At 43.2% G+C, this 14,970-nt stretch overlaps 1 protein-coding gene across 2 annotated transcripts in view; it reads right to left on the reverse strand.

The window, feature by feature from the left end:
• Nucleotides 1-14,970, reverse strand: part of PPAN (peter pan homolog) — a 31,416-nt gene that overhangs the window by 10,265 nt on the left and 6,181 nt on the right. For both annotated transcript variants that reach the window (XM_078783581.1, XM_078783580.1), the window contains exons 4-10: nt 14,054-14,104; nt 8,377-8,547; nt 8,134-8,210; nt 7,830-7,937; nt 7,595-7,718; nt 6,198-6,276; nt 5,946-6,075 (exon numbers count right to left, since the gene is read on the reverse strand). In XM_078783581.1, coding sequence (XP_078639707.1) covers nt 5,946-6,075; nt 6,198-6,276; nt 7,595-7,718; nt 7,830-7,937; nt 8,134-8,210; nt 8,377-8,547; nt 14,054-14,104 — 740 coding nt within the window. The remainder of the gene's footprint in view (nt 1-5,945; nt 6,076-6,197; nt 6,277-7,594; nt 7,719-7,829; nt 7,938-8,133; nt 8,211-8,376; nt 8,548-14,053; nt 14,105-14,970) is intronic.

Below are 14,970 nucleotides of genomic sequence, written 5' to 3' on the forward strand. Positions count from 1 at the left end.
ATAAGACAGGTTCCTCCAAGATCCTCTCCAACGATGTTCTAATCATTTGCACCTCAGCTGGTGCACCTGATTCTAATTTTAGGTATTTGAAGTAGTGATAAATGTAGGGGTGTACTTAGTTTTTCCACATGCGAAATTTGCATTTATGTTTATTTAAATTATACAATGGACTACAAAATGTAAATGTTTCATGATATTTGTTATATTATATCACCTTTATCTATCAATATTGTTGAAATGAAGATCAAATAGCTGTATGTTGAAATATGTTGAAAAAGTCAAAACTTTACATGGGGTGTACTTACTTTTTCACGTGACTGTAAATAAACAAATATATAAATTCACTTTTATAGTATCGATTATTATTTTGGATACATAATTTTTAAAATTCATTCTCCTGGGAGAGAAAAAGTAACAGAGGACGAGAGGAGAGGGGTTTCAAAGAAAGGGATAATAATGGAGTCGGTGAACACGACACATGCATATGAGCATTCATAGCGTACAGTCGTGGCCAGAAATATTAGCACCCTTGCACTTTTTTCAAATAACTCACAATTTTTTTTTTTAAATAAGTTTAAATTGACAAAAGTATTTGGTCTCGACAATTCTTTATTTCACTGTTATTACAGAACCTTTGTTTTTGATTCAGAACTTAACACTGTATATCCTTTTAAATCAGAAAATAAAAAGAAAGGGCATCGACAAAATTATTGACACCCAAGACATAATATTTGGTAGTACAGCCTTTGGACAAAATAACTGCAGACAAGCACTACCTATAGCCATGAATGAGCTTCCTACACCTCTCTACTGGCAGTTTGACCCACTCTTCTTGTGCAAACTGCTCCAGTTCCCCCAGATTTGAAGGTTGCCTTCTCCCAACTGCTGTTTTCAGATCTCCCCACAGGTGTTCAATGGGATTTAGATCTGGACTCACTGCTGGCCACTTCCGAACAGTCTGGTGTTTTGTCTTGAACCATTCCTGAGTGCTTTTTGAAGTGTGTTTGGGGTCATTGTCCTGCTGCAAGACCCATGACCTTCAATGGAGACCCAGCTTTCTGACACTGGGTTGAACATTGCGCTCCAAAATACTTTGGTAATCTCCTGATTTCATGATTCCATGCACACATTAAAGGCACCCAGCGCCAGAGGCAGCACAGCGACCCCAAAACATCACTGAATCTCCTCCATGTCTGACTGTATGGAAGGTGTTCTTTTCTTTGAAGGCTTCATTTTGTTTTATGTAAACATCGAGATGATGTGCTTTACCAAAAAGCTCTAATTTGGTCTCATCTGTCCACAGGACATTCTCCCAGAAGGATTTTGGCTTGTTCAGGTGTGCTTTGGTAAACTCCAGTCAGGCTTGCTTAGGTCTCTCTCTCAGCAGTGGGGTCCTCCTGGGTCTTCTACCATAGAACCCCCTTTCATTGAATTGCAACAGATGGTGCGAGTTGCAACTGTCATACCTTGTGTCTGAAGGTCAGCTTGAATCTGTTTGGCAGCTAATCGAGGTGCTTTCTCCACCATTCAAACAATCTTGCAAACTACCTCTCTGGTAGTAGTCAACGTGTGGCCCTGAATGGACTTCTCTAATCTCCCCTTCCTGCTCAGGCTGGAGTTCCCTAAGGCAGTGTTCTGGGCCCTGTGCTTTTTCTGGTCTTCATCAATGATCTCTCCGACTCTCTGGAACACCCTCTCCATCTCTTTGATGATGACTCCATTCTCGGCCGCTCCATTCCTCATCCCTCAGATCGGCAGTCTGCAGCCTCCTCACTCTCTGCAGACCTCGACAAAATCACAGACTGGTCAAACAAGTGGAACATGCTTTAAATCCTGACAAATCTCACACTATGTCTCTCCAAAATGACCGTCTGCATAACCCTCCCATCTACTTTCTCAACAATCCTCTCCAAGAGGTTCTGTCACTCAAGCTTTTGGGTCTCACTATCTGCCATGATCTTTCCTGGGAAAACCACATTTCCAAGCTGGCCTCCAAAGCCAGTCACCGACTGGGCATCCTCCATCGTGAGCAGTCCTTCCTTGGCACACCTGAGCTCCTCACCACATACAAAGCTTTCATCCACAGGTCAATGGAATACTGCTCTCCCCTCTGGACTGGTGCTCCTGCCTCACACCTAGCTCGACTTCACGCTGTTGAAACCAAAGCTTTCAGAATCAATGGAATCTCACACGTTGAAGCTAACTCTGAGGGCCTTTCACTCACTCACCGCAGGCAGGTTTGGTGGTCTTTCTGTCTTCTACCGACTCCTCTCCGGCCTAGCTCCCGCAGCTCTGTCCCCCAAATATTCAGAGGGATTGCACAAGATCTGCCAGCAACCCTCTTATGGTGAAACTGCCAAAATCAAGACTCTCTATTCACCCTCACTCTTTCATTCCTCTTTTCTCCTGCCTCTGGACAAACTCCCTCACTCTCTTTAATCCCACTCCTCCCTCCAGGTCTTTAAAACAGCTGTTCACCACCATCTCTTATCTTCCCCCATCCAAAACCAAGTTGATATTTTCTACCCCTGTTAATTCACCCCAGATCCACTTTTTTTTAAATACAGACTTCTTTCCTGGAAGTCCTCACGGTGTCCATGTGTTTTATACCTGTCCCACCCCCACCCCACTTCCCATACCTCCTCCCCCCCCCCCCCACAAGTCCTCTCCCTCCCACAGATCTCCCGATCTCCCTGCTCTCAAATGTTGTACTTGTGTGCTTCCCCCTCTCCCCATCTTGTCTCTCACTCCCTTTTTTATATGTTTTATGTGACCATTTGGTTTTTTTTGTGATTAATGTTAGCTCTTACACGAGCCTCGATCTTGTATACAAATAAAATAAAATAAAATAAAATGAAATAAAATCCTTCGCTGCAATCTCTGATCAAGTTTTCTCTTGTGGCCACGTCCAGGGAGGTTGGCTACAGTGCCATGGTCCTTAAACTTCCTGACAACATTGCGTACGGTGGACACAGGAACATCAAGTTCTCTGGAGATGGACTTGTAGCCTTGAGATTGTCCATGCTTGGCTACAATTTTGTGACTGACCTCCTCAGACAATTCTCTGGTTTTCTTTCTTTTCTCCATACTCATTGCAGTACACACAGTGACACAAAACAGCAGAATGACTCCTTTTCCCTATTCAAAGTGGTTGAATAAGTGATTTTAAAAAATATTGCAGGCACCTGCAACTCAACACAGGTGATTTCAATTCCAAAGTAAAGGAGAATTACCTGCTTGAAATCTAATTATTTCTAACAACTTCTAAAAGGTGCCAATAACAATGCCCAGGCCATTTTAGGATTTTTGTGTGGAATAAGCTAAGATTTAGTAATTCTTTCAGCTTTATTGTTTTGTTCCACTGCAAGCCAAAGAAATACATATGTGGATACCAAAAGATTTTTAAATTTCAACAATTTTCTGGAAGAAATGGTGTATTATTTGAAAAAGGTGCAAGGGTGCCAATATTTTTGGCCACGACTGTGTGGGGATTGGAGGAGGAGTGGAGGAAGGTCACACAATGAAATAGGAAAGGGACATGTCATGCTCAGCTGCAAACTCAAATTGCACAATATGGAACTACCATGGTATACTAGTCTCTTTGGACATTTGTGTCAGTGGACAAGATACAAAATGGATATGATCAACTCGGAGTTGATAAGAGTACGTTTACCACAATGGGAAATGAGGTTCAATTGTTGTTTTGAGCATTATCCCGTTGTCATAGCCCAAAATAAAAACAGGAACTTTACTTTGCTCCGACAAACAGCAAACGCTTGAAACATCAGCCGTAACTCTCCTCCGACAGTGGCACATGTGCTCAACTCGACTCTTCATTGCTAACATAAGCTTACAGGAGAGAAAATAACACAATTCTATATAGTTGTGAAAATAAATGAACAACGAAGTATGAATGAGCACAAAGCCTGCACCTTGAAAGTTCTGGACTAAGTGAAGTTAAAACATCCTGGTAGGTGGAGATGAGAAGGACAGCAGGTGCAAGAATGGAAGATGGTAGAAGACCAAAAGGTTGCCACCTTTTTGAAGGGGAATGACGATAAAAAAAACAAAAAACCACCTTTAGAGGCCATTTTTCCCCACAAAGCGGGGGTTGGCCTTTTTCGGGAACCGTGGTTGTTGTTGTTTTTCGGTCCCCTTTTTGAAGCAATGTTTTACGGCCGGATGCCCTTCCTGACGCCAACCCTTTTTGCCGCCTTTAACGACAACCAGGGAATTACCAGTGAACTGGTACTCAATTAGCCGACCTCGGAAGGATGGCAGGCTGAGTCAACCCCCCTGGCGTTAATTCAGCGATCTACTGGGATTCGAACCCAGGATCCTAGGATCCTAAGCCGGCACCCTAGCCGCTACACCAACACCAACAATGACGATAATCACCATAAAATTGAGAAGTAAGATAGAGGTGTGTCAGTCCCCAAGGAAGACAAATATTTGACTGTACTGCAAAATAGATATTTGGTAGGCTGTGAGAAGTTCAGCAAAACAAGGAAGGAATTGGCCCAATGAAGAATGCGCAATTAGTACTTGGCTTTTGAGGCACGTCTGGAGATGTGGTCAGTCCAGGAGAGCTCAAGACTGATCGTGAGAGCCAAGAGTTTGAGGAAATTAACTTCTTTAAAAGGTTGATCGTACAAATAGAAAAGTTGGCTGCCTTGTTGGCTCATTCAGAGATGGTGATGAAGAGTGGACTCAGAATGGATTAAAATCATTCTCAGCTTCCAATCTCGATGCCAGCTAGGAGGGATGCAGTTGCCCCCTCTCCACCAATGGGTTAATGAACTGTTTGACATAATGCATAATTTTCGGCAAAATTGCAAAGTTCGGTTAGAGGATTTCGAGAGGTTACTGATGTAGCCAAAATAAAATAATTAAAACAACCAAGCATGCTGTCTTGGGGTACACTAGCTTTGACAGATATGAATCCATCAGGAGTTACAAGAAAAATATTATGCCATCAAGAGTTAAGCTTCATTTGAGAGAGTGGAGAAAGTCTACAAAGCGAGGCATGGAGAGGGTCGCAAATGTTATTGCCAGAGATGCCAGCAACATGGATACCATTACTTTGCATACAAGACAAAGTAGAGTACCTGGTGTATATACATACTGTATATATCAGGAAAGTGGTTTTCATTCCCTTTTTGCAGGCGCAGGCAATGATGATTTCCATTCAGGTTGAGGAAGGGCAGAAAGGCAACACAAACTGAGAAGTCTAATGAAAACCAGAATAAAAAAGTAGAGAGAGTGGTTGTTTGTTTGGAAGAGCAGGATTTGAGAAGGAAACGGATGTCACGGTTAGCCAAACCCAGCAAGACGTTTCTCAGTTGACCAACCTTTCTTTGGTGGGAAAGTCACAGGGTCTCGGTGGCATTTGGAAAGGAGGGAAGAGAGGTGAAGGTTGGGGTCTCTTATTTCGAGGTAAATATTCAGTTTGGTCATGCTGTCTCGTCAGTTGCAGTCTCCTGTGGAGCCATATGTAACGAGGTAGGTGATGAGGAGCACACACTAGAGAATGACTCAACCAGGCACTTCCAGACTTTGCGGGGAACATGTCAGAGCAGTCATATTTTACACGAGACTACAATTATTCCCTGCCTTACCAAAAGCATAGAGATTTGATGTTGGCCTTAGGATATTATATTTGGTCAAATTTGTCCTCTGCTTTGAGAAGACAAGATGTTTGTTAACTGCTTCACCACAAACCTCAGGGTTTCACAGCTGAGAATTCCGGTGGGATAGGTGCTGGCAAGAGTCAATGATGAACATGAGCCTCATGCATCATATAATATCCAAATGCTATACTCACAAGGACCCCTTTTATAATGTTGGCTGAATACATCTTGCCTTACCTTTCAGCAAAAACAAAACGACGAGAAGCATCAACCACACAAATGTGATTATAAGAACGCAGTAATACTCGTACATACTTGTGTGCCTTCCGCTCGGCCTGTTTGCGCTGCACGTTAGCTTCCTGCTTCCGCTTGCGTTGTTCTCGTAGTAGCTGCTTCGCTTCTCGGTGCTTTTGCAGTGTCTCCACTTCATCCTCGGTTCGTTCCACTGCAAAGTCACCACATCATTAATCCATACTCAAACAGAAATCTTGAAAGCCACCGAGCCAGAGTACTGTACCGTTTTTAACTTGAAAGCATACAGTTCCAAAGTTTCTGACAGCAGCTTACCAAAGCTATGATATAAAGGTGCACCATCACAAAGACCCTCCTGGATCTTCACCAGCTTGAGCTGCATCCTTGGTCCGATCTGTTTTAACAGCACACAACATTCATTCAAAAACACTGTTGTGGAAATGATTCGTAGAGGTTAAATAATCCTTAGAATAGCATCAGTTATTTCTTCAGTATCTGTTAAGTTAAGCGCACCATACTCAATGTGGACAGATATACATTGCGTATGTAACAGCCTAATAGATGGGTGCGTCTCCCAGCCCCATGCAATGTTTCTTCACCCACCATTCCAGTACGATCTTCGTTAAATGTTCCTTTCCCGAATATGTCCCACATGTTCTCGACGGAGAAGCCTCAGGGCTGTACAGTGTGACCAGGAACGTAACCTAGTGATAATTTTTATAATCTTATCAAATGGCACTGTAGGAGGGGCCTGAAGGCATCAATCAGGACGAAGGAGGCCTGAAGGAGGGGCCTGGGAGGTAGCTCCCCTGTTTTTTTACATTTCCGGGTCGAACGACTCTGTAGGCATGTCCAGAGGAAATAAGTGACGGGGTTCATGGTCAAGCCGAAGTTCCCGTGCAGCCTCTGATGGCCCCGATATTCCTGTGCTCCTGGTGGCTATGGTTCCTGTCGGGTATGGTCGTGGGTCATTTTGCTTGGTGTGCTATGCTGGGAAAGAGCACCTGGTGTTCCTGGCTCGTTTGTCAGTACAGTTCATAAAAGAGCAAGCAACATCGTGGTGTCATGCCGCAGCCAGACCCTAGCCCATGGCCTAGCCAAGCGAACACAGGACTCGCTCCTTGGACAAGTCGGCAGGGCCCATCAGGGACTTTCTCAGTGTAGACTCTGAGCACCTCTTCTGTCATGTCCCATTACCCCCCTGTCACTACTGTTGAGTGTCTGTGGGCCCAGAGTTATCTCGCCATGAAATCCCATGTGCCGCTTAGTTTGTTTCATGGGCACGTGTTATTGAAGGTTAATTTGGGGTTCGTTAAATCAAATTGTATCTACTGTTCATTGCTACTTGTACATTTCCGACCTTGTGCTTTTGCTCCAAATACAACTTACAAAGATGACTTGGTCTCTGGGTGGATCCTGTTCGTCTTGACGGTTTAATCTGATGGCTCTATGGAGCCTGATGAAGGTAGTTTTCAAATATTTGCGTCATGTGGTCAGGGTTCTCTCGGTCCTGATAAGATCGACCACGTGATCGCCTATCAGCGCAGAACTCGCTCGCCTCAAGGACCTCAATCTGCACGGTAATGCAGCTCTCGACAGGTGACCGTCACGATCGTTTTGACAGGACTCACTGGATTCGGGCAACCAGGACGGTCTGGTGACTAACAGTATACTACATGCGAGACCATTGCTGCATACGTGTGGTTACCAACCTCGGTGAGCCGGATGGCACTCTGCTCCGAGCGGACGTTCCCTCGGCCAGCGACAGGCTGTGGAAGCACCGTGATATTGTGCTCGCCATCTTGCTCAGCCTCGCTCTCAGAAAGGTTCACACCCCTGCAAAGGCAGCAACACATCAATACAACAAATTACAGTTTAGGGCTGTTGAGATGCAAGGCCCAATCCAAAGTTGAATGCTGAATAGCTGAAGAGAAATGCAAAGCTCACGTGAGCAAAAGTTCACTGATATCCTCTAAGCGTCCCATGTTTGGAAATCTCTCCTGTAGCAGCTTACTCAAGCCTCGACTCATGCCGGCTGGTACCACCCTGATGTTGCTGCAAGGTATACAAAAAAGAATTACTGGGAGCACCCCAATACAATACTTGGCATATTATACTTCCATTGTAAAAACTTCGCAAATCAAAACATATGAAATAGTGATAACAAACCATAAACCATGCCAAAAAAAAACGAAAAAAAACAAACAAAAAAAAAACCATGCCAATAAAACATAAAAACTTTACAACTCACTAATGACGTAGTTCAATGGTGGTTGTATCTGGATTGTAGTCAAACAAAACACATCGTTTGATCCTGTTAAGTTTCACCTGCGACAAAATTGATAAAACAATCAAATTTAAGAAAGTATTGAGACATATAATTAAATAAATAAATAAATACAGCCACTTAATGATGCTCAGGCCAAAACTTGAGGTGGAAATGATGACCAAAAAAAAAGGGAAATGCCAAGAAGCCTGGAGGCTTTATGAATACCTTGTGTACATTGATGGAGGGAAACATGTGCTGGAACATCGAAGCCATCAGCTTGGTGTGCATGCCTTCATGGCTGAAGTTGTTGAGGATAAGCAATGGAGGCAAGTGGAACTGCTCATCGTGCATGTAGTGCCTTTTAAGTGCTGACACCACATCTTTCTGTAAACAGTACTGCAGAAGTAGAGGTGGGGAGATATTTAAAAGAGAATTAAAAACAAAACGAACTAGAAAGAGCAATCAGAGATGGCAGACCCTCACCAGGATGTGTTTTCAGTGGTTTTTAAGGCTTTTGTCTGAAAACAAATATGGCGGCCGAACCATGCGACTGATGACGTCACCATTATTATTATTTTCTTTTTTTCTCCACCAATTTATCCCGAGATGACGTTCAAGAAATTTCATCTTGATCGGATGAAGTTTTGTACTTGTCGAATTATGACGTCATCATGGAGGCACCGATGACATAATCATCAACATATTTTATTCCACATGGAGAGTTATTTAAAATGAACTATGTTTCAATTTTTTCTATGCAGCGCTTTCGGAGATATAGAGGTGCAAAGTTTTTCGGTTTTTACAAGATGGCGACCGAAGCATGTGGCATATGACATCATAATTATCATTAAAAAATTTGTTGCACCTGTGGTGAAAATTTCCTGTCAATTGGACCAACGGTTGCAGAGAAAATCATATTTATTCTGTGCGGATAAACAAACAGACAGACAAATGAAAAATCGGTCAGAGACCGAGGACTTGTCGGAATTTACTTTATCGGCCATTTAGGACAAATATGGCGGCCGAACCACGTGACCGATGACGTCATCATTAACATATTTTATTCCCCATGGAGAGTTCTTTACAATGAGCCATGTCTCAATTTTATCTGTTCAGCACTTTCGGAGATATAGTGGTGCAAAGTTTTGCCGTTTTTCCAAGATGGCGGCCGAACCACGTGACCGATGACGTCATCATTAACATATTTTATTCCCCATGGAGAGCTCTTTACAATGAGCCATGTCTCAATTCTTTCTGTTAAGCACTTTCGGAGATATAGTGGTGCAATGTTTTGCCGTTTTTCCAAGATGGCGGCCGAACCACGTGACTGATGACGTCATCAATTTGGCACAGTCTATTCCAGGGCAAGACAAATACGTGTGCAAAGTTTGGTGATTCTATGTGCAACGGTGTAGACGTAGTACTGCAAACAGACAAACAGACAGGCAGACAGACAGATGAAAAATCGGTCAGAGACCGAGGACTTGCCGGAATGTACTTTTTTAATCGGCCATTTAGAACAAATATGGCGGCCAAACCACGTGACCGATGACATCATCATTAACATATTTTATTCCCCATGGAGAGTTCTTTACAATGAGCCATTTCTCAATTCTTTCTGCTCAGCACTTTCGGAGATATGGAGGTGCAAATTTTTTCGGTTTTTCCAAGATGGCAGCCGAACCACGTGACCGATGACGTCATCATCAACATATTTTATTCCCCATGGAGAGTTCTTTACAATGAGCCATGTCTCAATTTTTTCTATTCTGCACTTTTGGAGATATAGTGGTGCAAAGTTTTCCCGTTTTTCCAAGATGGCGGCCGAACCACGTGACCGATGACATCATCAATTGGGCACAGTCTCTTCCAGGGCAAGACAAATACGTGTGCAAAGTTTGGCGATTCTACGTGCAACGGTGTAGACGTCGTGCTGCATACAGACAAACGAACAGTTCAACAGTAGTGTCCATGTGTTTTATACCTCTCCCACTCCCCCCCCCCCCCCCCCCCATTCCCATGCCTCCTCCCACCAAGCCCTCTCCCTCCCACAGATCTCCCGATGTCCCTGTTCTCTACTGTTGTACTTGTGTGCTTCCCTCTCTCTCTCTCTCCCCATCTTGTCTCCCACTCCCTTTATTATATGTTTTATGTGCCCGTTTGTTTTTTTGTGATTAATGTTCGCTCTTACACGAGTCTCGGTCCTGTATACAAATATATATATATATATATATATATATATATATATATATATATATATATATATATATATATATAGACAGTCACGTGAGAAAGTAAGTACACCCCATGTAAAGTTTTGACTTTTTCAACATATTTCAACATACAGCTATTTGATCTTCATTTCAACAAGATTGATAGATAAAGGTGATATAATATAACAAATATCATGAAACATTTACATTTTGTAGTCCATTGTATAATTTAAATGAACATAAATGCAAATTTCGCATGTGGAAAAAGTAAGTACACCCCTACATTTATCACTACTTCAAATACCTAAAATTAGAATCAGGTGCACCAGCTCAGGTGCAAATGATTAGAACATCGTTAGAGAGGATCTTGGAGGAACCTGTCTTATTTATACCTCAGACATTTCGTTTGGTTTGCTCTTTTTTGTTGAAGTGTGCGGCGTCACCATGCCTAGATCAAAAGAGCTCTCCGTGGCCTTCAGAAAGAAGGTTATAGATGCCTACGAGTCTGGGAAGAGATTTAAAAAGATCTCCAAACAATTTGAAATCAATCATTCGACTGTCCGGAAGATCATCTCCAAGTGGAAAAGATTCCAAACAACTGCCAACTCGTTCAGGCCAGGCCGCCCCAGCAAGTTCAGCCTGAGAGCAGACCGCGAGATGCTGAAAGAAGTCTCTAAGAACCCCAGAATGTCATCACGGGACCTACAGGTAGCTCTTGCCACTTGTTACGGATTCCGGATTTATGTGAATTACTATTCAGGTCATTTCTTATTAATGTTTATTCTATTAAAGGTTGTTGTGGTTAAATGGTCAGAAGCGCTCCTGGTACCAACGAGACCGGAAACGGGATCGTGAAAACCGGAAGAGAGAAGAAGGAGGAAGACGAGGTCGGGAGAGAAGCGGCCATCTTGATCCTCGACCAGCTCCGACGCGAGCCGAGTCGATCTTTACCTGCTTTGGAACGCTGAGTTTGAAAAGCCCGTCTGGCAAGAGGAGTTACCTGCACGGGGTGATTGCCTGTTACGTGTCAGGTTGCCGTGGGTTCCTGGAAGGAACCAAGCGTCCGGCACTGTTCGCCTCGACACCTCCGAGGGCGTGTACGGGTCGCACCTTGGGCCTCGCGCGCTTTGCGAGCCGTTCACAGCCCAGAGGCCGCGATCACGGGCTCCGACCTCGGTGGCTTGCCGAGGAGGTGTGCGCTGCAGCAGCTGTTCCCGGTACGTGACGTGCACGTTTGGAGCACGTCAGCCAGGGGTCCGTTCAACCGCCCGTGTGCGGAGAAGTCGACCTTCACCTTGGTCTGGAGGGGCCCAGAGACATTGTGAGGGACAGTGACTATTGAGGGTGTCGTGAGTGGGGCAAGGGGGGAAATATATGAGATGGCCATCTTAGTAATATTGTTGATTGATTGATTGTTGTTGATTGGGAATATATTATTGATTAATCCGGATCCTTGGTGTGGGGTTTCTTATTGACGGGAATTCATATTGATTGCGTTACGAAAGCGTATAAATCATATATCTTTCTGGCGGGGTTCCTCTCACGGTCCGGGGGTCACCGAGACCAGGTAGTCACCGGGAGGACCACGTAACACCACTGTTGATGTCAAAGTGCACGAGTCTACCATTACAAAGAGGCTGCACAAATTTGATCTACATGAGAGGTGTCCCAGGAGGAAACCTTTGCTGTCCAGAAAGAATATCGGGGCAAGACTAAAGTTTGCCAATGAACACCGAGGCAAAGACCAGCACTTCTGGAACAATGTGCTCTGGACAGATGAGTCAAAGGTAGAGCTATTTGGCCACAGTACCAGAAGACGTTTGGCGAAACCCAAAGACAGAATTTGACCACAAGAACCTGATACCAACTGTAAAGCATGGTGGTGGAAATATTATGGTTTGGGGCAGCTTTGCTGCATCAGGGCCTGGGCAGCTCACCATCATATAATCCACGATGAATTATTCATTGTACCAGAGGGTGCTCGAGGATAATGTGAGGCCATCTGTTGGAAAGTTGAAGCTCAACCGAAGGTGGACCTTGCAACATGACAATGACCCTAAACATACGAGTAAATCCACCAAGGAACGGCTGAAAATAAAGAAATGGAGGGTTCTGGAATGGCCAAGTCAAAGCCCGGATCTAAATCCCATCGAGATGTTGTGGGGGGATTTGAAACGAGCTGTGCATGCAAGAAACCCCTCAAACATCGCATAGCTGAAAGAATTCTGCATGGAGGAGTGGGCAAAAATTTCTCCCAGTCGATGTCAGAGACTGGTAGACAGTTATAAGAAACGCCTACTTGAGGTTGTTTCTGCCAAAGGGGGCAATATCACCTATTAGAGCCAAGGGTGTACTTACTTTTTCCACATGCGAAATTTGCATTTATGTTTATTTAAATTATACAATGGACTACAAAATGTAAATGTTTCATGATATTTGTTATATTATATCACCTTTATCTATCAATATTGTTGAAATGAAGATCAAATAGCTGTATGTTGAAATATGTTGAAAAAGTCAAAACTTTGCATGGGGTGTACTTACTTTTTCACGTGACTGTATAATTTTTGGCCCTATCACCGAATGGTGAAGAACCACTTTAAAGTTTTTTAAATTCACACATCCGGATCCAGATCCGCATCTTCACCAAAATTGAATAAAATCGTCCTCGTCACACAACCAACCTGTCCACCAAGTTTCGCCTAATCCGTCCATAACTTTTTGAGACATCCTGCTCACAGACAGATAAACAAACACAGACAGACAGGGGAGAAACAACTTCCATCCACCTTTGGGGGTGGAGGTAACCAACACAAAGTCGATGGCATGCCATCGCAAATCCCCACACTTCCCACCTCCGAAAGCAAAATTGAAAGATGGCAAAACGTTCCACCAGGAATGACCAAATATTAAATTCTGAGTTAAAATAAATATTTTGTTTAGACCCAAGTGACCTCAAGCCCCATCACCTGGAGCATCAAACGGAGGTCGAATCCAAATAAAAACCTTACATTTTCCATGCATCCCCCAATGTTGATTTCAAATGAAAAGTTTCATTTAAAAATGTTTTAAATTGTGCCCGGAATTGCATTTTTTCGGTATTTGACCTTTTGACCCCATCCTAGAGCCCCAGGGGTCAGGGCTAAAATGATACTGCTCGTGCATGTTCGTGCCACGTGGTGATTATAACTACCAGTTTTGGTGAATTTCTGCACAACCGTTTAGGAGTAGATAGGGTGGTAGGGTGATGGACGGACACAGACAGCCAGTTACAATACCCCCCGGTTTTTTGTTTTTTTTTGTCCCAAAAATCATGGGGATAAAAACAAAGTAGACAACGACAAAATGAAGGACAGAACATATTACATTAACCCATGCAATTCATTGAGTGACAGGGTGCAAGATTCCTACGTTTATCGACATGACACTAATCAAGGTATGCTTTACAAGGCCAACACTATGCATCAACCCATCATCTCATACAAAGCATTCAGGAAAGGGCCAATTTACACTTTAAAATAACTTGCCAATGCAGAATAGCAATAACACAATAGCCAGCAAAATTTCAATACCAAAAGTTACGACAAGATCGTTTTTATTTATTGAGGTCAAAGATGCACGAGAGGGGTGGGAGGGTCAATATAAACGAACGCAAGTGGTGGCTGCAGCAGTTATCACTTCTGACACACCTGCTGTACTTGAAAGCTGATAGTGGGTCCTCTTGGCAAGCGGGCAAGTTTCTAAAAAAGAATTTTAAAAACATGATTAACAATCAGCAAGCATCAATCGACACTTAAAATGAAAATGTCGTAGAATCGGGAGACTTAACATGAGCAAGTACCTTAAATATTATCTCCACATCCCATGGTTTAATTGTTACTGCCGCCACCCAAGGTGGACGGAAGTTGTATTTTCATCTCTGTCTGTTTGTCTGTGAGCAGGATATATGAAAAGGTTGAAGATGGATTCGGACGAAATTTTGTAGACACATTGGGTATATTGACAAGGACAAATCGATTTTATTTTGGTGAAAATCCAGATCCAGATACTAGAATTTTTTAAGCCGATGCAAAAATGTAGTTGAGACCTTTCTAAAATTTGAGCTCTGACTTTAGATATGTATATGGCTATTTGTGAGGTTTTCTTGTAAATTGAGGTCATTTACAGATAGTGTCAAAATATTGTTGTGGTTTTGGCTTCTAGGAGGTAAAATAAGAAATCTTTAGTATAACGATAGTTATTTCATGGTATGTGTTCAGTTAAGTGTACTGTATAATTAAAAAAAATAACCACCTTTAGAGGCCATTTTTCCCCACAAAGCGGGGGTTGGCCTTTTTCGGGAACCGTGGTTGTTGTTGTTTTTTGGTCCCCTTTGTGTACTGTGTAAGTGTACTGTATTGCATGAAAATAGATATGCATTGCGATTGTGTCAACAAGGGGTCCGTCCATAGATGGTTTTTTTTTTAACCTTGGGGCTCTGACATACCAATAGATTGGGGCTCTGACATTGTCCATAGATTGGGGCTCTGACATACCAATTGGGCAAGAAAGGAAACTTCTGACTGCTGCGACTCTTCCATAACATCAGGGGAGAAGACTCAATAAA

This window comes from Myxine glutinosa, chromosome 8 (assembly GCF_964187855.1).
Source record: "Myxine glutinosa chromosome 8, kmMyxGlut1.1, whole genome shotgun sequence".
Classification (NCBI taxonomy): domain Eukaryota; kingdom Metazoa; phylum Chordata; class Myxini; order Myxiniformes; family Myxinidae; genus Myxine; species Myxine glutinosa.